Raw genomic sequence first — 21,521 nt, forward strand, 5'->3', positions numbered from 1 at the left:
ATCAGAAATGATAGACGGGCAGTTGCGAGCGGAAAGCTGAAAACTTGCAGGAGACTAATTGTTGCTGCAATTGTTATCACGTCTCGATCGAGTGCATATTCGGGGCATCTGTGGCTTCCACAAATTGAGCTGCAATGCAACAGTCAACGGAGGACACTGGACAATGCAATGCACCGTGCAAGGAACACTGGCTTCATCCCAGCGGAGATATCGTCGCCCGGGTCACAGCAATGATCAATCTGGAAGACAAAGCTTGTGGGAGTAGTTCCCCATCTTGTCAAGCCAGCCTCAACCATCCTAGAGAGCTTCAGTTTGAGTCAGGTGATACCAGGAACGACACACCAGCACTACCAAGATGGAGAATTCGCCAAATGACAGTGTCGTCCTCATCCCTCTTCAGCTCCAAGCCTTTGTTCTCAACGACAAAGTCGCCAACGAAGCGGACGACAAGAACTCTCGTATAATCCCCATCACGCAGCCAAACTACACTTTCCTCCGCCTGGACAACTTTCTCATCCAGAGTGATGTTCTTGGGCACTCCGACCTACACAATGCCGCACCTGCTGCGACGAACATGCGCCTTACGGACCTGGGCGACCAGCCTCACCCAACTCCGCGCCGTAACAGATATGGCGTCTATCTCCACTGGATTCTCCCAGACATGTATAGGTCTGGAGTGGTAGCTGCCGACTCCGTTGATGAGAAACGGCACGACAAGGAGCGTGAAAGACTTGGTCTCCCCCCGAGGACAGAACCACCCAGCAAGGACAGCGGCGACAAAAAGAACTCAGACACGCCAGAGTATCTGCAGCCCCCTACGCGGTGGATCATCATCCGAAGGCTCCACATGGACTCGGTCAAGGAGGAATTGAAGAAATACTTCAACGAGTACGAGGCTTGGGTGCTGGAGAGTGACTACAAGTGGGATCTTGACGATATCCCTGTCACGTTTGATCTTCAGACCGATGTTAGCCCCTTTGTAGTTGGGCAGAAAGGCGAAGGGGTGGATATCGAGCAACAGGCTGAGGTCTTTATCGGAAGGAAGACCCCCTTGGCTGATTATCAGCCTGGCAATCAGAATTCCTACACGGACATCAGTCTTCTCAAGAGCGGCAACATGTTCTTTGCGGATTTCCAGCTCCACAACGCGAATGTCTTTAGCATTGTCGACAATTTCAAGTACCTCGATGAAGATGATAAGAAGAAGCTCGCAAGGGGAGATGATGGTGCACCTCCGCCAAAGCCATCAGAAGGACACTACCTCGATTCCGCTACGGCAGACTACTACCTCGTTGGCTGGCACTCCACTGATAGCACTGACCCCTTGTTTGACAAGAATGGAAAGTTCACTCATGAGGATAAGCTCAAAGCTATTTACATGGAGCTGAAGGACACTGGCACGAGTGAGGTCGAGACATTCCTCACCGATACATCCGCTGTTAGGATGTGTCTCCACGGTGCTTTGTACGATGTCCGCTGGGACATGAATACCAAGCCTGAAATGCCTTCTGATAAGTTCTCGGTAACACTTCAGGATGACTCATTGCCGTCCACGGCGATAGGAACATCACCTATGGACGCTTTGATCACCTATATTACCGCGAGGCGGCACAAGGAGAAAGACAAGGATGTTGAGAGGTTGGAGGAGGACATTCTCGCCATTGACTCTTTGCTCCATGCCAGGGATGACGGTGTAGAGGGACAGCGCGAAGCGAAAGACATGGTCTACAACTGGAACTTCGGCCGCGTTCAGGGTGGCAAGCATTATTTCATTGCTGGTCAAGACTCCAAGGGCAAGCCCACCCAGCCAGACCCCAAGGCCGTCGAGCTGCTTGCCGAATTGAACATCAATCAGCAGCTCGTTGATGCCTGTGCGCGCTCTGCAGAGCAGTACAGGTGGGACATGTTCTCTATTTGGTGGAAGTACGTCACGGATCAAACAAATTTTGCCAATCGGAACAATGATCCGTATGTGCGTCAGACGAACGATTTGGCAGAAAAGTTGAGCAAGTTGGAAGACCGCATGAAGGAATTGGATACGACAATGCAAGAAATCAAGAAGAAAATGAAGGAAAGCAGTCTGCTGGAGGACTTGAAGACGAGCACGCTTCCTTTTTACTTTCAGCATCGAGACCCGACGGTTTTACTTGGGGGGGTTGAGTCCGGTTGGCCTTCTGACTTCAATGACAGTGGGACGGCGAGGTTGTCTTCACAATGTGTTACGAAGACGGCCGTCCCGGGGGACATCAGCAACTTGGCAGCACAGGTGACGACGAAATTCCCCGGACAATCTGCCTTGAGCGCCGTTGAGACGTTGCTGAAAGAGTTCTGGACACTTATGCCGAGCAACACCGCAGACGATGCCGCTGCTGAGAAAGATCACGCATTCCCCCAGTTTCATGACAAGCTCTCTGCAACTAATGACAACAAGTACTGGAGAGATCGATGGGAGAATCGTCAGCCTTGGTTCCCGCTCTACGTTGAATGGGCCGTGGAGTATACTCACATTCCCTTTGAGTACTGGGATCTGAGCGGCCAGGCAGTTCGCCTTTCCGCCCCTGAGAAGATCAGATACGGCGTTCCAGGTGTCGATGCAGACGGAAAGCCCGCAACGCCGCTCTGGGAGAAGATGAAGTCTGGCACACCAGCTGCCGCGGGCGATACGTGTCTCCTCTCCGGCCGGGTTCTCATCCTTCCCCAGCCGAGCTTCTCCTTGGCGGCGAAGGTGAATCAGCTGTTTGACAATACACCGCCCTCCATCTTGAAGGAGCACCTTGATGATGACGAGAGGACCTGGGTACAGCAACACTTGTCCAAACTACCTTTCCTCTCCTGTCCTCTGAATGGCTTCACTGAAGGCTTGCTCACTCTGTCAGCGGGGACACACATCAAACCAGAGAACAAGTTCATCACGAGTGATGGTCTGCAGAGCACTACTGCGATTAAGGCGGCCGAGTTCCCTCTGGCGGGCTTGACAAACGAACGCATCCAAATGATTCAGAACAACTCCGCATTGACGCCCTACTCGGTGCAGAATGACTACACAAAAAAGGACTTCTGCCCTTTCAAACCCGTAACTCATGGGCAGTTCAGGTTCACCAAGTTCAATGTGATTGACAAGTTTGGACAAGCCCTTGTCGCCATCGACCCCAAGCCACTCGCTGGTCCTCGTCAACACCCTCCCATCTATCCCGCCATCAGCGACTTTTACGAACCTCAGACCGTCACAGTCAACGGCAAGACTCACGCCAACACTGTTTTGCAAAACGAAGGGCCCAAGTGCGAGTTCATGCAGCTACCGCCCCAGATCAACCAAGCTGCGCGTCTCAACGCAGACTTTGTCATCCGCCAGCGACACCTAGATGATGAAGGCAAAGAAATTCCTCCCAAGCCCGATACCGTCTCTTCCTACTGGCGCCCTGTGGACGAGTGGGAGAATCCCATCTGGGGCTGGCTTGTGATCAACTACGCGGATCAAGGCATCCAAATCTTCCTCGCCGATGGCACTTTTTATCGCGAAGTTCGTGTCGGGGGCCGGGATGGCGCCATAGCTGAACCCAGATGGCTCCCATTCGCCTACGACGACAACATTCCCGAGCCCGGGGCCGGGGACTCCAACGAGAAAAAAGCCCCCGCGGTCAAGGACAACAGACAACTCGACGAGCTCGTCGAGAAGATGAAAAATGCCAACTACCTCCGCGGATTATGGATCATGATCTCGACCGCCATCAAGAACATGCCCCCCTCACCCAGCGCCTACTCCCAGTTCCTCGGCTCCATCGTCGGCAAGCCACTCGCCCTCGTCAACATGGGCATCTCCCTGGAATTAGAGAAACCCGCCCTCGTAAACCAGAGCACAAAAACCAGCGTCGCGAGCGCCACTCCCGAGCGCTATCTCCTTGCCCAGGATGCTCGTCCTCCCGCACCTAGCTACGAATTCCAAATCAAGCTCGGCGACAAGGCCCGCGAGGCCGACGGCTTAGTGGGCTACTTCAAGACCATTGCCGAACCCACCGTCGAAGACAACGAGAAGGAGCTTGTCCTCAACAACGTCTACACTTACTTCTTCAACGAGGACAACAAAAAGCCTGCTCCCCCTTCCGGGATCGAGAATCTCATTCCGATGGACAACACACCCGACACCTCCTACCCGAAGCTCAAACCATTCTGGGTAGCCCCATTTCCGCACTCTGGCGGGCACTACGACGGGCCGTACCTCTCCCCACAACAATACCGCGACCTTCGAAACAAAGAAATGAAGGTTTACGGCGCTATACTAGACCCATTCACGCCCGTCCATGCGTTTTCCTCCTTTTTGCCTGCCAAATCCCTGCAGCTGCCGTCTTGGACCTGGCAGGATGCCATGCAGAATATGGTTGCTTTCTTCCATGCTGGTCCGTTGAATGTTGTCAAGGACGTGGGCGAGTTCAGCAAGGATCGTCGATTGACGACCAAGTCTATGAAGAATGCTCCGAAGAGAAATGTTGCTATTCCGTCGTTGGGCGTTGGGGATTGGAATTGGCTGCAGCCGTTTGATATTGAAGGGGATGAATTTCCTAGTTATAATGCTTATGGGATTGAGAGGAAGGGGAATGTTATGGCACCTGGGTTTGAAAAGGCGCCGTATACGGCTATTGAGGGGTTTTTGCAGTTGCGGAGGCCGATTATGGTGGAGAAGCCGGAGGATGACACCAAGGCAGAGGGGACGAGGACATGATAGTGCCATGGTAGGTTTACGTAGGGCTTGGGATGCATGTCGACCGGTTAGTTTAGGAATTCAGAATATTTGTTGAGTTTGGTTTTGTGGTATTAGCCCATCACCTTATCCACACAATACATGCTTGATTGTGCATCCAACTACCAATAGCAAGGTTGACTCATGGCCCTGGAGGATAGCAAAATTAGGCAAGAAGTCACAGTGAAGATCTGACACCGTGCACAATATACACGCCTTTATAGTCTGAAATACGGTGATTAGTTGCAGTATTGCCTCCGCCGGTTCTTGATCAGCGCGGATGAAGGAGCTGGTGTTCAGTTTTATAGACAGGAATATAAAGTATTGAACACACGAGGGTCCAAATTGTGAGATAAATGAACGAATCCATGCTACCAGACCCTATCCGAGAAGGAAACGATCGTGATGCCAACCTAACAAAAAGGTGGACAGCAAGTCAGATCCAAGCCACATTCCGTCCCCGCCTTCACTGGCTGTCGACAATATGCTCAAACGTAGTGTCAGACGCCCCCTGAGCGACATAGAACAAATGATTCTTCCCACCCGCAGAGATGACAGTAATCTGACTCTCCTTTGAAACCTTTTTAGGCGCGTTGACATCCTGCTCCTGACCCCACGAGTCCGGGTTGGAGAGGTCACTCTTGACGATCCTCTTCACCTGATCATGTGTGTTCACGTAGTAGAGGTAGGCCTTGCTGCCGGCCGTGACAACAGCAAGAGGACTGGCATCTTTGGCGTTGGTGTTGCCAATGTTCACGTCTGTCAAAAAATGGTTATTAATCGGTATGAGTTCCGGGCTAGGTTTTACTTACATCCTCGTTTGGGGCGATAATCGTGGATCTCGGAGTTGTCGGCAGCCTGGTAAATGATCCGACGAACACCGGGCTCGGAATAGTACGCAGCGAGGGATGAGTCCTGGATGATGACTGCGGTTCCGGACCAATCGTCTGGTTGGATTTGGCCGACGACTGCCTCCTCGATTTTGTAGGCGTTTCCACTTCCCCCGCTGGGTAAAAGGTCAATAAGCCTGGTTGACTGAACAGACGAAGGGAAGAGGGGATGAGGAATAAGTGTAGAAAGGTAAGATGGGGCACATACGTGAGGAAGAAGACAGATGCAGACACACCGTCACTGACAGCAGCGATGGTTTTGTTGTCTTTGAGAGTTTGGCCAACAGGGTTATACACAGGGGAAAGGATAGAGACGTCGTGATTCAGCTGCTTGGGAACAGCAGGATCGGCCTTCTTTTCAGTGAAGCCGAAGACAAGTGGAAGACCGGTCAAGTTGGCGCTGGCCACCTGGGATGGGTTCTCAATCCATCCGACTTGAGCGGTGATGCTAGAGACATAGACATCGGTGGGGGGGTCTTGCGAAGTGGACTCGTTGCGTTGCTGAAGACCAAGGTTCTGATTTTTGAGGTTGTAGTACAAGCTGATTTGCTTGCCGGCTGGGGCATTGAGGTTCGCAATGGTTGTTACGCCGACCATGATTGCTATTCAAGTCCTGAAGCAGATGGGAAATACTTTGTGGAACAGTTGAGATGTCTTTTGTTTGTCAAGGTAATGGGAAAGATGGTGACAAAGTGAGAGGATCTAAAGGCAGAATGTTGAAGCAGAGCCATCATAACTTATATATCGTCTTGTCATGCAAAATCTGCACATCATTTTCGTAAATATGAGGTAACAATAATGGCAGTTTCCTTCATGGAGTCAGTGGCCCCTCAAACCACCACGCGCTGCGGTTGTAGATCACCCAAAGACGAACAATATGAAACTCACAATCCTGACACCGGATGATTTCACCTGACGATCGTGATGCCTGACAACTCAGCGCTCATGATGTACGGCTTCATCTCCCAATCCGGCTCATGATGCAGACGTGCCCATCATGATCCTCAAAAGTGGCTGGCTGAAGCAGACAGTTCAAAGTTCCATTATGCCAGCTTGCGGAATTCGCGCTTGAGACATGCAGTGACGCAGTGTAGTACTGCATATTTCGATAGGTCTCTCTGTTCCGTCTGTTATGCAATGCAGGTGACCCCTGCGGGGTTCCGGTCTGCCTGCTTCGAGGATAGTGGTGCTCATTGTTCAACAGGAAAAGTATCGCCCAAAGTCACTTTTTGATCTTGGAGACAACGAGGTACTTCGAACATAACTGGCCTATTTTGTGGGGAGGGGGAGAGAGGAAATCGCAAGTGGGCCAATCTCGGACCAAACCAAAGCTGCTGCACAACAACTTTCCAAGTTCCTCATCGTCCTCACGTTTTGCCCAACAGCAGCTTACTTCATTCTTCACTTCACGACACTTCTCTTAACGCTAGAGTTATAGCCCTTGACTGCTTTCCAGTTTTGGGGTTCAGTCCAAGATGGCTATCTTCACAGGCGGCAAATCTCGGGCAATCAACTCCCCCCGCCACCTCACCCTCCGCCATGCCCGAAGAAATGTTTACAAAGCCCGCAAAGCTAAAGGCCTCGCCCTACTGGGCGAAGACGACGACGGTCCAGATCTCCTCCCCGGCGAGGAACGGCTCAACTCTTTCTGGGCGCCGAGTCTTGTCGCAGGACCCCAGTACACTGTCACCGCGGAGCAGACCGTCACAGCCAAGAATAACGACCAGCCACTGCTGCTCCTCTCTCAGCAGACCTTCTCCGTCGACGCACCGCAATTTATGCTGCCTGAACAGTCCGTCTATTCGGTCTATCCGCCGTCGGGGTACCCCGAAGAGAACCGGATGCTGCCTCACGTTGTGTTGAGCGATCCCCATCTACCGTGGGAGAGAATTGGCAGCCCCAGTACGGAGGGTAATGGCGATACTAGGCGGAGGGTGCCGTGGCTGGCGCTGTTCACATTCACGCAAGAAGAGCTCAAGTTGAATCCAGGAGATTTGAAGGGACTGCCGAATCTACCTGCCGGGCAGGAGTGGGAACAAACGAGTACGCTATCCATGAAGATGACCGTCGGACAGATGAGGGGGATTACAAACGCCGCCAACCCCATCCAAGATGGAGAAGAGGAGTTTCGCAACGTCAACGACAAGAAAGGAGAATTCATCCTCATCAAATCGAACTTGTTCAAGTCACTTTTCTCGGCGTTTGACGAGAATGGCAACAGGATCGAGAAGGATAAGCCAGACGTGTCTCAGTACACATACCTCTCGCACGTGCGCAAGATCAACACAACGGGAATGGCCATCGGCGGTACAGAGGATGTCGGAATATTCTCCATCGTCGTTGGCGCACGATCTGGTCCAATGCACAATAAAACGCCAGTCAGCGTTGCGGTTCACCTCGTCTCGATTGAGGGTGTCGAACAGATGACCTTCCCCAACCCGGAGGAGAAACAGTTTGTCAGTCTTTGTTCTCTGCACAGTTGGAATTACACCGTCATGCCGCCAAACATGCTCAACGTTTATGATTCCTTCGTCAATTTGGGCAGATCTTTGAGTGTTCTTCGGCCACCGCAGGATGTCATAGACAGTTTGAAAGGAAACAGAGTTAGTGAGCGCCTGGCAAAAAGACTGGAAGATGGCTTCACATTAGTTAAGTACCGAATGCAGACTGGCGAGTCAACTATGGCATTCTATCGAAGTCCCTTCACGCCCACAGTTGTCCCCAAGAACCCGTATTTCGACACTTGTTCCAACTCAGGTCAGGATTTTCAGATCCTTGATCAAGAGCTGGGAATTGTGGATGTGACATATTCGTCTGCTTGGAACTTGGGCAGGGTCCTCGCTGTAGGGGACCAGGGATTCACGGCCGCACTATCCCGGCTCAGGGGTGCTATTCATAAGTTGGCCATGCACAAGATCAAGCTTGCAGCGGCAAAGAAACTTGGAGGGGAGACGAGCGTGAGGACACTTGCCGAAGTCTTGGATGGGATGAAACATACAGTCAACAGACTCAATGAGATGAGCGAGGGACTACCAACAGAAACCCCTGATCCTGTAGACGGACCGTCTGATCCAGCAACATCACCCACTTCTTCCTGGGTGCGCTGGTTCCGACCCATCCTCGGGCCCAAAAAGACTCGTGCTCTTGACCTCAACAACCGCATTATAGAGCAGCAATATCTCGAAGCGGCAACGGAGGCAGCCCTCGAGCTTTCTCTTGCCCAGGGCAGTGATGAAAAACACCAAATTGTCTATGACGAAACAAACAGCCCTGTCTCTACTGACTGGATGGTTGTACTTGCGTTTGTCATGGACCGGATGTTTCTCTCTGGCGTCCCTGCGCATTATCTCATCAGTGACCCATCCCACCTCAGTCCGGAAAGCCTCAAGTTCTTCTACATCGATCCCAACTGGGTGGATGCGATGATTGACGGAACTCTTAGCCTGGGTAATGAGAAAGGGACAGACATGGATCGTGCAGCTATCAAGGAGGCCGTCAACCGTTTCATCAAGCACCTCCCAGAAGAGCAGAAACATCGTCCGCAGGTGCCCACATATGGATTCTACCTCCGATCCGATCTGGTCACCATGTTTCCTGATCTCAAAGTGGACACTGTTCGTAAAGACCAGGAGGCTCCGCCGCAGGCACCACTGTTACGCCATGAGATTGTTGCCGACGGTGTCATGCTCGGTCTGCTCGATCGTACCCCTGGCTCTGTGGACTTTGACACACTGATCTTCACCCAGCCTCCCCACCAGCCGTGTTTCGCAGTAGGAAACAGTCTTGGAGCAGACCATCTCACCGTTAACATGAGGAAACAGTACACGGTTGACAAGGAGGAGCGCAAACTGGACCCCAGCAATCCACAGTTGCCATTCAAGCCGCCCATTGAGCAACGCCCAACCTCCAAAGACAACTTTTTTCTGTGGAATACGGTTCCTAGGGCTGTACAGCCAGATGTCGAAGACGACCTGCGCTTGCTGAGGTCGACCAGATTCGCAAAGGTGCAACTCGATATGCTCAACGACAAGAACCTGATGAAGCCGTACAAGCACCCCAAGAATCCCGAGGGGCCTGATATTGTTCCTTTTGAAGATGACACTCCCAACTCCGCCTTGTTCGCCATGCAGCTAACAGAGCCGATCTACTACCTCGAAATTGACCTGAAGAAGAGCGGATCTGGCCAGCCCGTCCCAGCCATCGCGAGCCTACAGCCGCCCGAGAACACCACCATGATACGTAGTCTTGCTTTCGCGGCACCGGAGGGACCGCAGACCCTGCGCACCCTCCATTCAACCAACCATCCAATCGTCCCAAAACTCTTCCCCTCGACCGCTGCCTCTGACGATGAGGATTCGGGCTCAGAGGATGACAGCGACCATCCTTTTCTCCGCCCCCGCGCAGCCTCAACAGCCGCCAGTTCCATCTTCTCCTTGGATACCTCAGAACCAGCCTCCTTGGCATACTCACCCTGTGACGCACCGCACATTCGCAGCATCCCCACCGTCACATCTCCCATCCTTCCCCCATCACCCTCCACTCCCCACTTCGCCCGTTTAGCCACCAGGGCAGCCATAGCTCCCGAAGACCCAGCCGGCCCCCCAGTCTTCAAATGCACAGCCTACACCCCCAACCAAAACGCCATCTACACCAACAGCCTCAATCTCCCCAAAGACATTGTATTTTCCATCCTCGTCAGCAACACCCAAAGCAACTACATGCTCAAGGAATTCGACGTCTGCATTCCGCTAGGAGACACAAAATACCAAGGGAGGAACATGCTCATGAAGACATACCAAGGCGCGGGAGCCACGATCTTGAGTAACTTGCGGTTCAATGCGCTGCTGCAATTCTCCAAGCTTCATGACCCTGAGTTGGATGTGCTGATATTGAGGTTGTTGCCGCGGAGTAGTAGTGGTTTTGTTAGTGTGAGGAAGGTGTATGAGCTTAGTTCGATACTGTCGCTTGCGTACTTGAATGATTATGGGAAGGGGGATAGGGTGGTTAGGTTGATTACGCTTGCTTATTTTAGGGGGGCGAGGGAGCGTGATCCGATTAGGGGGGAGTTTGAGGTTGTTCTTTCTAATGATGGTTAGGTTGAAACCTTTGTCTGTTCTGCTGGGCATGGACCCGTAAAGAGTAATTTAAGGAGGTGTTCAAGATATGATGTTGAGTGAATTTGATGGTTAGGTTCCAACTATTTTAGAAGGACTGATGGGTGTTCTTTAGGCATTAACAAGTGGTTCCGACAGTGGTGATGTGAAATCAGAAATGATGGCAAATCACAGGCAATATTGAACTGCTAGATACAAAGAAAGAGTACCTGCTTCAAAGAGCATAGAGGTCCAACCAATATATACCCAAAGATTCTCAGAAGCACCAGATTACCCTCCCGGTCCTCAGCCCAAAGGCCGATTCCTGAGCTCTCCCACAACCAAAATCCTTGAGTGAAGCCATCATAAGATGTCACTTGCATGCCGAGGGCATCGCCACTCTAGGTCACCCAGGCTGAGGTCGCACGGCTGAGTTAGGTGCGGTCGCACCTTCGGAGTGGATACCTTACATCACGTTGGAAATTGACGAATGAGGTTGCGTAACTGCACAAGAAAAGCTCCAAATTGATGTGGCTGCGTGCCCAAAGTCATGAGGCAGTATGACCAGCCAGGATTAGCTAAGCCTGCAGGACAATCCACGTGCCCGACCTTTGCTTTCGTGTTGGGGTGCCTAGGAGCTGAACTCTACTTCATTCGGACGTGAAGGAAGCCGAAGCACCGTCATTGCACCTTCATTGACCCCCTCGTGCGTAGAGAGACCAACAACACGACATTTACAGAGCAAGAATGGAAGCCTTTTGGGACTTTAGCTGCCGCTGTTCAGCTGCTCGACGCGACATTGAGAGCCTCCTCGACGACAGCGGGGCTGGTGTCTGGTTTCATCCACGCCAAAGATGATGTGCAGGAACTGCAGAGATGTCAGAACCCGAACTACTTGAGTCCATCGAACGCAGGGCGACTAATAACTTTTGTGGTACAGCCCTTGCTGCGGTTCAGGAGTTATTCCACCAGCTCCGAGCATATGCGACTGAAGTGCAGCAGTCGTCACTTGCTTCATCGATGCAGCTTGATCTTGCCCGGCTCATAAGGCCACTTTCCCAGCGCTTCTCCCAGGACATGCATGTTCTGTACGATCTCATTCCAGCTGATCTCTCAAAATGGAAGCGCGCCAAATTTGTTTTCCACAGCGCAGAGAGGGCAGCACTACTGCGCAGGCTTGAGGAGCGTAAGGGGGAAGCAACGTTGGCGATATCAATGATCACAGGGTGAGAGAGCAAGCTTGCCTAGACGATATTGACGACGCATCAGAATGAGCTGACCACAATTAATGAGGTCAACAGGCACATTTCGACATCCATCCACTGCGATATTCATAGCATGGCCACCGAACAAAGGGCTTCGACAAGTCGGCGAGAGGTATCAATGAAGCAGCTCCAGGAGAACATGCCCGCTTCGGCGACTCACTCCTGGATCTGCGCAACATGCTGCGAGTTTTAACGCGCAGGAAGCAGCCGATGCGAGAGAAATGGTTAAGACAGTTCTCAGCCAAAACAAGACCCTTCTGTCCTCGACCCAAACAATGACAGAGAGCAACATGACCAGTATTCAATCCCGACCGGAGAGCCTTCAGATATCTCAGTAAACACACATTGAAGGCCTCTCAACATTGGTATCCACAGCAGGGCTTTCACGGGATAATCAGGACCTCCTTGCTCGGATGGTACGGGTAGAGGCGGCAACGAGTTTTTGAACCTTTGATGGGCAGATTTGATGGTGTTCGGGAAGTAATAGATGAGCTGGCGCTGACTGTTCCTGATCTGAGAAACGGCCAATCAAGCTCAGCTTCCAAGTTTGCGATGATTGTTGCTGATCGGTCCCCGGCCAAGTTCCAAGACCCACGAAAGGTCACGACAAGGTCTTTCTCAAGCAACTGGCCCTACACAGGATCACCAACAGGATTCAAGGAGATGCCTCTCTCAACCCGTACGAATTGGATCGTGATGCGCTGGGGCCAGCTCCGGATCAATGTTCAAACCTACAGGGTGCGCGGTATTATGCCTAGGAATAATTCCGTTCATTTCTGCGTGCACGTAGACTTTTCACCACGACCCTGGCTCCTGTCACAAGGGATCTCCATCACCCATTCGTCTGGTCCTGACCAGCAAGGCTTTTACAGCATTTGTCCGCGTATAATGACCTATCCTGTGTACAACTAAAAGGAATCAGTCATGACGAGTCTTGTGGTAGCCGACAATATAGACAAAATCAGGGAGATGATCCATACAGGAGAGCTTTCGATTCGTGCGCGTGATGAGGACGGAGAGGGGCTTCTGGAGATACTTTGGGACTTGCAAACCTGAAAGTATGAGAGAGCATGTTGGCTAATTGCTACTAATTCCACAGAAATCCATAATATTCAGGGCATACAATGTATTCGCTTATCTTGTCGAAGAAACCGGCTATTGCTAAGCCTCTGTTGGACGTTGAAAACACAACATTCTATGAACTAGCGAGTTTGACGTTTTAGAGCTTGTCGGTGAGCATTATGCCTGTTGGTCAAGTGCTCGAGCTCCTCTCACTGATTGGAATGTGTATTGGTGAAGAGGATACCATGAGGGGAGATACCTCACGCGAAGATGCCTGGTATATCCTGTTCCTATGTGGCGATGATGAAAGCCAGCCTTTTGCTCGACAGCTGCACGGTTTTAGAGATTCGTGGCAGCCTTTCTCGTGGAGATTGCCCTTGCTTTGGGGCGTTTTCGATTCGGATGACGTTGTTAATTTTATCGACGCGCTTTGCTATGATTTGTTTATGTTGCACCACAGCCTCAACTGTGGAGGGGATCCAAATCAACCATTGCAACGCGATTCCGGATACAGGTATCAAGACTTTCTCCACTCACTGCACTTGTCTAGCAACTCCACTGTTCCGGATCAACATGGAAAAGTGTTGGGAACAGTTACCCAGTCGAGTGGACGTTGACGAACCCGAGCGGAGTGAGGATGACAGACAAGATGATGAGGGTAATCTGGATGGAGAGGGTGAATTAGAATATGAGGATGTGTTGAAGCTGGCAACTCTCCTCATTATCGAACCATTCAAATGCATCATCTCTCATGGAGGAAATGTCTACCACATGTGGGACCGAGATGACCCGGAGACAGCCAGGACACTCACACCTGTGGCAGAAAGAAAGGGAGTCATGGACATCTGGAGTGCGGCATAGGCGGCTTGCGGATATGATGTCGAAACAGTGATTGCAGAGTCCGAGCGGCGATTGGGTGAATATCGGAGACTACATGGTGCTCGCAGCACAGTGGTGGATGTTTCCACCTTCAGCTTTGACGAAGAGGCTGGGATAGGTATGAGACGGAGATGCGTCAAGGGAAAGGAGGTGGCGAGTGGAAGTGAGTAAGCTAGCGGGTCCTTGTCTGGGGGGAGCAGGTTTGGTCTCTCGAGTAACAGAGAGCGAGTTGCATAAAACAATTGCATCCTATATTGTCGAGTGGCGCGTGCACTCGGCCCGCACTGGCCAATGTATTTATGCAACTGTGCGGGGGCATCCTCAAAATAGTTCCATCCTCAACTACGAAGTATGTCTTGAACACACAATCAGCAAAATTCACCTGTTGGATCACTCAAACTGGCGCCCACCGGCTGCCTCTCCTGCGCTCACAGCGTGTCTACGAGGATGACTTCCCTTCCTCTAGAGCTGAAGGCTGGAAAGACTTGGGGGAGTCTGACCGACAGGCGCTTTGTCTCGAGCTTCGCGGAATGGGCCAAAGTTGGCGGAGCTTGGAGCAAAACTCGGGAGAAAATTACATAGGTGCTCCAGATTCCAGCTTGCCAGAAGCCGTGATGGATTCGAAACAGCTCGTCAGGCTGTGGCCGCAGGCGCTGTCGACAGACGACCCCTCAATGATATTCTCCTCAAAAACAGCAGCAATCTTCACGGCCCATGGGAGGCCAGTGATGCAGTGCGTCTCTTCCAAGAGGCCTGCTACATAGACCTCGAAGATGAGGTACCGATCGCTTTCACTCACGGTGATCTTGTTCCTTGCAATATCCTCGTAACTCGTGGGGAGAATCCCAAGGTAGCTGCCATCATTGACTGGGATCAATCTGGATGGTATTCGTCATACTGGGAATGGTGCAAAGCAAAATGGGTCATGATGCCACCAGTTGACATGGACCGCGTTCAGCAAGAGCTTTGGAAGCAGAATTACCTGCCGTGGATCCTCGAGCCACTATCAGAAACTGATATCTATCATCCCTGGTTTTACTTTGCACTTTCCAACCTTTGATGTCATAGATTTGGCCTGTCTTCCACATAAAGCATTCAACGGGGCAACCAAGCCCGCATATCCGGAAGATGGCACAAGCGATGGTGGCATAGAAGGGGACTTTATCCAACAGGTGCTGCGTCCCCGACTTAGCTTACATTTGAACAATTTATCCAAATAACCCCGCATGAGGTGCCTGTCAACCCGGTCTCCGGGACAGATGAGCATACTTTCAGAGCTGCCTATAAAGAGCGACCGTCCATTAATCTTCAAGCTCCGTTGAAGCAGGCAAATCCCATTTCATGCAGCATGCTTTTACGAAGTTTTCTTGCGATCGGGAGCCTACTGTCGCTAGAAGCTTCGGCTTCGGTGACCATTCGCAAGACAGGCCGTGGTCCCACTGGCTACGAGGTCGACTTTTGCTATGTCAACGCAACTGCGCAGCGGGTGCTAATAGGAGGCGGAATTCAACCTTTCACCGACCAGTTCCACACAACAGGAACGTCGTACCGCTTCAACGGCCGCTATGATCCCCACGACTACCAGCCGGGCGACTTTTATGTCAGCAATCCTTCACCTCAGCTCCCAGCAGAACCGCTATACAGGTGGCCATATGAGATGAAGTCCTCGGATGATGGTGTATGGACATACACAACACCCCTCCCAAGCGGCATCTACAGCTTTGCGTATCTCGTCAACTGCAACTACGCACCCAACTGCAGCATCGACACAGGCCATCTCGTCATCGACCCAGACCTCCCGCCATTTCAAAACGTCCAAGGCGATCAAGTAGCCTCCAGCTTCCAGGTCCCCTTCGATGACAAATTTCAGGCCTCACCCGAACTCAACACCAACTTTGACTACGCTCTCGACGCACCAGAAGGTCACCGTGGTGTAGTCAAACCAGCAAACTACACCTCCCCCGGATCGATCCATCCGGCCCCTGACATCCACGACTTTTCCATCTACCTCCCAGCCGAATACGGAACCATCCCCGAGAAGAGATACCCCCTCCTCTATCTCTCCCATGGTGCAGGCGGCAACGGCGCCGACTGGGAAAACCTCGGACGAATGAGCCATGTGATGGATAACCTCATCCGCCTGAAGCACATCCCCCCAACCGTGGTGGTCACCCCCTCCTTCTACAACCTCGACGCTTCAGGAGGCAAGTTCATCTACGGCAACAGATCCCACAGTGTCCCCATCCCTCCCGCACCTTACGTTCGCGAAAACTTTGAGAAATACCTCTTCCCCTGGGTCGAACAAAATTACGAAGTCTGCCAAAACGCAAGCTGTCGCGCCTTTGCGGGGTTGTCCATGGGCGGTGTTCTCACGTACGAGATGTTTGTCAATGCCACCGACATGTTTGACTACTTTGGGATGTTTTCCCCTGCTACCAACACGCCGTATATCGATGCGTCTTCTGCGGTACAAAACCCGGGGTTGTTGAAGAAGGGGATCATGGTTGCTTATGGACTCTACGATTTTGTGTTCCCTCAGGCGAGGGAGCTGCAGACTGCGTTGGATGCGGTGGGGATACGGTATATCAATCGGGTTACGCCGTTTGGGAGTCATTATTGGAATACGTGGCAGGATGAGCTTTGGTGGTTTGGGGTTAAGGTGCTGTGGAAGCCTTTGCCTTTTGGGGTGGGGACTGGGAGAGTAAGGGCGAAGGGTTGAATATGTACTATGAAGTAGGTAGGTAGGTACAAAATGTGTGGGTGAAAGAATTCCTTGCTTTCTTTTGCCGTTTGCTCTTTTGCCAATCCTCAAGCTGATGACCAGATCCTTCTTGCACGTCACTCCTGTATTGTGGTGTCTGTTTACAAGCATTGGGAGTACCCTGGCGTATCTCATTAGCATATCATCCCTCATCCTCAGAGCAACAAGCAAACTCACATTGGTTAGAAACCGTGCACGTATACGGAGCCTCACACCTCGTTGGCCCGGTATACCCCTGCCCACCACACTGTCCCCACCTCGGCACCGTCGCCCCATTCCCCCCCGTCGGCTGCGGCGTCGTCTGAGCAGTCGACGTCGGCCCAGGAGCAGGGTTAGGATTAGGCGATCCGACCGGGTTCGTCAACGTCAACAGACCAGGCCTGTACGGCAATAGGTTATACTCGTTGCTGTTCCCCGACCTCCCCTGGTACAACAACTGCAAGTTGCACGGGTCAACCTCGAACCTCTCATCGTTGCTCGACCGGACCAAGTCACCGTGGCTGATATCGTTCGACCACGTCGTGCCGCTGTTGGCCTTGCCAGCAAAGGAGTTGCTCTCGCTCGCGGCGTTGGGTGTCCACGAACCGCCGAGGTTGGTGGTGGTGTAGGAACGGAAGTAGCGGCCCTGGGCACCGATCGACTCGATGATCATGAGGTAGGTCGTGGGGGAGGAGTCCTTGAGGGTGTACACCTGAACAGCCTCGAAGAAGTCGTTCTTGGCGCCGTTGAAGATGATGGTGGTGGAAGTGCCAAAGTTGCCGGGGAAGTTGTTGAGGGGCATGACGGAGCGGTAGATGCGGCCGTTGTCGCCGGCGAAGAAGAGGTACATGTTCTTGTCGTCGGCGATGAGGGTCTGATCGATCGGGCCGGTGTCCGAGTTGGCGATGGTGCCCGAGAACAAGGGCTGGGCGGAGGACCAGCCGTTGGGGTTGGTCGGGTCGGTGGAGGTGCGGTAGGAGAAGGCTGTCGGACCCCATTGGTAGGCGAGGACCCAGATGTTCTTGGGGCGGAAGTAGAACAGGGTCGGGGCGACGGCGGCGTTGTTCATTTGGTTCTGGCTGGCGCGGCCCATGTCGGACCAGTTGGTGAAGAGGCCGAAGTTCATGGAGCCATAGTTGCGGCCGTCGTGGTATGTGCCATAGACGAGGTTTTGGCCGTTGTAGGGGACATGGGTGAAGTCCTTGAGGGAGACCCAGCCCGACTTTGGCTGTGCGAGAATGCCAGAGTCTCTCCACCTGTACGAGGTTGGCAAGCTGCAGGCAGCATCAGCTCCAGGGATTGCGAATCCGAGGAGAGACAGGGCTGCCAGTGCCGTTGGGCTGAGAACGCTGGAGTTGATTCTCATCTTAGCGACTTGATGATCAGACAAGAGACTGGATGCCTGGCAGGTGAACCCGAGGAGCGTCCAACGAAGGTGACCTGGCTTATATACTTGAAATAAGCCATTGTCAACCTGGGATCGGCCCTGGGCTACAGCTGTCACGGCCTCAAGCCACATCGGGCATATTTCTCCGTCAACAAAGCGCAAAGAAGAACTTGACTGTGGATACAACTGCCGAATCCTCTCTCTCGCCATTATGATTTCCCTTGTCTCAGGACTTGCCCAAGTACGCTCTAGCGCCCGAGATGAGATGAAGATCACTTGTCAACAGAAACCTCACGATGTTACGTTCAGACTCCACACTTCACTGCCAAAATGCCCGTATGCACGATAAAACCAGGTTGGCGGGCGTTCGCGTAGCCGTTACAGCCTCGCCTTTCGAGGCCAAGAAACTGGGGAAGATCATGCAGCGAGATGCTAGCCGCTTGGTGGGCCAGAGAATTTCCGGGCGAGTCTAGATGCGCTCCAATGATGATTTAACAGGCCAATGAGACTTGCCTCCGTGTCCATTTATGAGTAAGTGTTGCCGGATAACTCACCCGTTATGGCTTCGGCAGAGGTTTTTGCACGATCCGATCCCAAACGGGAAGCCGATGTAACGCTGTTTCGACAACCCTCTGTAATCCCGACTCCCCAAGTATGGAGGCAAGTATGGCGAGATACTGTCTTGGTCACCCAAGTCTCAACATTTGTTGCTCAACTTGTTTGCTCGAATAAAGGAGAAAGAGTATCAATATGACTGGCACGTTTGCCAAGGTGTCGCTAGCCCAAACTACCAGCTGAACGCTTCCAATGTGCTTCATCCGACATCACCCAGAGTCCGTTCCATGTTCTGAAAGGTCCTAGGCGAATGGGCATTTCTCTATGCACGTGTTTGAAAGTATGAATATGCAATCTGGGTGATTCGGTAAGCGTGACTCTCAACTAAGTCAATAGGAAGACGATGAGTGGAAGATGGCGGGTGCCGAGTGTTGGATGAATATGGAGTAGGTAGTTGAATCGAAATTGCGAACCGACCAGGCACTACCTAGGCAGGTACCTACCTAGATGATTGTCGTCTTTTTTCTTTCTTCTGTCATTTGATCCAAAAGACTTAAGCCGGGACATACTAACCAAGTTGCTCTTGTTGGAGCTGGTAAATCGGGAAAGTGTCATAAATGGTCAAGTCGGCGGGGAAGATCCACATTCCCCTGTCAACCATAAGGAGGCTTCCAAATAGCCTTTTATGGTCATGGTACTGCTCCTCTGTGGTGTGTTTGCATTTGACGAGAGAGTCATCAAACTGGACTTTGCTGCACCAAACACAGGCTGCTATCCATGGTTGTTGGCCTGCTGCACTGTGAAATAGAGTAATAGGAAAGGTAAATATATCGGCAGCTGACAACCCAGGACGGCTGTTGCCTTCCAGGTTGTAGGCGGATGTCGATGTCGGAGAAATGATGCACCGGGCGACAGGCGTCACATGCAGACCACCATAAGACAGCAGTTGTCACCAGCCACAGCAGGTGCATTAACATGTCTAAGTCACAAAACTGTCGTTACCCTACATCGAAACTAACGTATTGACCTAATGACACACTATCTTTATACGAATTATCAATTCCACACCGCTTCTACCTGTGATAATTCTTCCCTAGAGGTCTAACCGTTCAAATCACAACTTTTCACCCAAAATATTCACCACCGCGCCATCTCTCCTCCTCCTCACCTCGAGCTGAACAGTCGGATCAACCATCGCATAAAGGCCATTCATCATGGGCTTGGGATCACAACCTTCTGCGAAGCGCATGTCGTACTTCAAGAGGATATGAGCCAGTGCGAGCTTCAGTTCAATGCTGGCGAAGAACCGTCCAGGACAAACATGCCGGCCTCCACCAAACACATAAAACTCCTGGCTGCTTTGGACAAACTGACTGGTTGCGTCACCGGCTTCACGTTTGTGCAAAAACCGGTATCCGTCGAACTGGTCTGGGTTGGGGTAAAAAGTGGGATCGCAAATGTTGGTCGAGTCAACCACGATCTGGGAACCACGCGGTAAAATCCTGCCATCTGGGAGGGCTGTGTCTCTGAGCACTGCACGTTCGAGGACGACTGCATAAAGAGGTTAGCTTTCGGTAATGGAAATGACAGCAGGAGTACAAACCTAAGCCGGCGCTCAACCTCTGCGACTCCTTCATGAAGCTGTCAAGCAACAGCATGTTGTTCGTAGCAGCCACCGAGATTCCGTGTTTCGAGATTTGTTCCGAAACCTCCTCTCTGAGTGGCTCAACAAGCTCTAGGTGACGGACAATGTCGATCAAAATCGTCCGGAACAACTCCGTTGTGGTGAAGAGAGCGGCCATGGCCAAAGAGAGTTGCAGGTCTCCTGGTTCAATCTTTCCGTTCGAGGAAGCCTGAGCCCATGCAAGTGCATCATTGTACTCCGGTGCACTACTTCCTTCCTTCATCGCCCGCTCTGTCTCTTCTTGTCGTTTCCGAAGGACACTATTGACAATGGCGCGCGCTTGGGGCACCATATTCCGGCAGGCTTTGGCATTGGGAAGAAACCAATGAACAATGGACCTCGACCAAGGCGGGTACGCATGCAAGTCGTACACAGCCATGAAGTAGGACATCACATAGCCCTGAATAAGGCACAGCCAAGTGGGATCATCGCCCAGCTCGGGACCCACGAAAACCGACGACGCCGCGCGGGCGATGATGCCCATTGTGTCTCCATGCCAGTTGATGGAATGCCACTCCTTATCCTCACCCCAATGGACCCGGAAGGCACGTGCAAGACTGTCATTCATTGCACCTATCGTGCTGTCGTTTTGGCCCATTTTGGTCGTGATGAGGCGCTTGGCAGTCTCGTCATCTCCATGCAGCACAGACTGGGCCTCAAATCCGGGAACACTGGCGAAGTAGTCGTCCTTGACGAGCTGCTTGTGATCAAGATCCTTGTTGGATTTCACCCAACCAGCTGACGAAGCTGGTAGGATGATTTTTTGTCCATGGAGAAGATTGATGGTGATGGGGCCTTGGTGTTTTGCGAGGCCTTCGGTGATGAGTTTCCGGGCGTTCTGCTGAGCTTCACGTGCTGCTCTGCGACCGAGAAAATCGTAGGGATATTTGTTGACAATAGGGAATGGGGTTCGTTTGGGGCGTAGGAGGAACGCGCCGGCTAAAATGGCAACAGCCGTCCAAATGAACAGCTGGGTCAACATGCCGTGGGTTCATGCGAGTTTGTAGTGACGGCTGGCTGCATGGGAATGAAAAAAACAGCAACATCATCACGACTTTATGTGCCATTGGAGGATGGATGAGGATAGATCCGCCATAGAGTTCCATGTTGCCCTCCAGATGAGTTTTTTAGTGTCAGTGCTACCTTCAAGATGATTGGATGACCGAAAGAAATCCAGGCATGATTTATTATGATTCATTTCCTTCATAATCTAGTGGAGCACTGCATAATC

The 21,521-nt window shown here is 52.0% G+C and overlaps 7 protein-coding genes across 7 annotated transcripts; 4 read left to right on the top strand and 3 right to left on the bottom strand.

The window, feature by feature from the left end:
* Positions 1–355: 355 nt before the first annotated feature.
* On the top strand, positions 356–4,717 carry PODANS_5_11200 (uncharacterized protein; the record flags this gene model as incomplete). Its single annotated transcript, XM_001905646.1, has 1 exon — positions 356–4,717. One exon carries the CDS (start codon positions 356–358, stop codon positions 4,715–4,717), a length of 4,362 nt encoding a protein of 1,453 aa, XP_001905681.1.
* A 484-nt stretch (positions 4,718–5,201) lies between these two features.
* Positions 5,202–6,222, bottom strand: PODANS_5_11210 (uncharacterized protein; the record flags this gene model as incomplete). The annotated part of the gene is made up of 3 exons (XM_001905647.1): positions 5,202–5,494; positions 5,548–5,741; positions 5,834–6,222. 3 exons carry the CDS (start codon positions 6,220–6,222, stop codon positions 5,202–5,204), a joined length of 876 nt encoding a protein of 291 aa, XP_001905682.1.
* Positions 6,223–7,100: 878 nt separating this feature from the next.
* On the top strand, positions 7,101–10,721 carry PODANS_5_11220 (uncharacterized protein; the record flags this gene model as incomplete). The annotated part of the gene is made up of 1 exon (XM_001905648.1): positions 7,101–10,721. One exon carries the CDS (start codon positions 7,101–7,103, stop codon positions 10,719–10,721), a length of 3,621 nt encoding a protein of 1,206 aa, XP_001905683.1.
* Positions 10,722–14,223: 3,502 nt separating this feature from the next.
* On the top strand, positions 14,224–14,984 carry PODANS_5_11230 (uncharacterized protein; the record flags this gene model as incomplete). The annotated part of the gene is made up of 2 exons (XM_001905649.1): positions 14,224–14,535; positions 14,646–14,984. The coding sequence occupies 2 exons, from the start codon at positions 14,224–14,226 to the stop codon at positions 14,982–14,984; spliced, it is 651 nt and encodes a 216-aa protein (XP_001905684.1).
* Positions 14,985–15,272: 288 nt separating this feature from the next.
* Positions 15,273–16,643, top strand: PODANS_5_11240 (uncharacterized protein; the record flags this gene model as incomplete). The annotated part of the gene is made up of 1 exon (XM_001905650.1): positions 15,273–16,643. The coding sequence occupies one exon, from the start codon at positions 15,273–15,275 to the stop codon at positions 16,641–16,643; it is 1,371 nt and encodes a 456-aa protein (XP_001905685.1).
* A 184-nt stretch (positions 16,644–16,827) lies between these two features.
* Positions 16,828–18,261, bottom strand: PODANS_5_11250 (uncharacterized protein; the record flags this gene model as incomplete). The annotated part of the gene is made up of 1 exon (XM_001905651.1): positions 16,828–18,261. The coding sequence occupies one exon, from the start codon at positions 18,259–18,261 to the stop codon at positions 16,828–16,830; it is 1,434 nt and encodes a 477-aa protein (XP_001905686.1).
* Positions 18,262–19,720: 1,459 nt separating this feature from the next.
* Positions 19,721–21,272, bottom strand: PODANS_5_11260 (uncharacterized protein; the record flags this gene model as incomplete). The annotated part of the gene is made up of 2 exons (XM_001905652.1): positions 19,721–20,139; positions 20,210–21,272. 2 exons carry the CDS (start codon positions 21,270–21,272, stop codon positions 19,721–19,723), a joined length of 1,482 nt encoding a protein of 493 aa, XP_001905687.1.
* Between the last annotated feature and the right edge of the window lie 249 nt (positions 21,273–21,521).

Source organism: Podospora anserina, chromosome 5, assembly GCF_000226545.1.
Source record: "Podospora anserina S mat+ genomic DNA chromosome 5, supercontig 10".
Taxonomy (NCBI): domain Eukaryota; kingdom Fungi; phylum Ascomycota; class Sordariomycetes; order Sordariales; family Podosporaceae; genus Podospora; species Podospora anserina.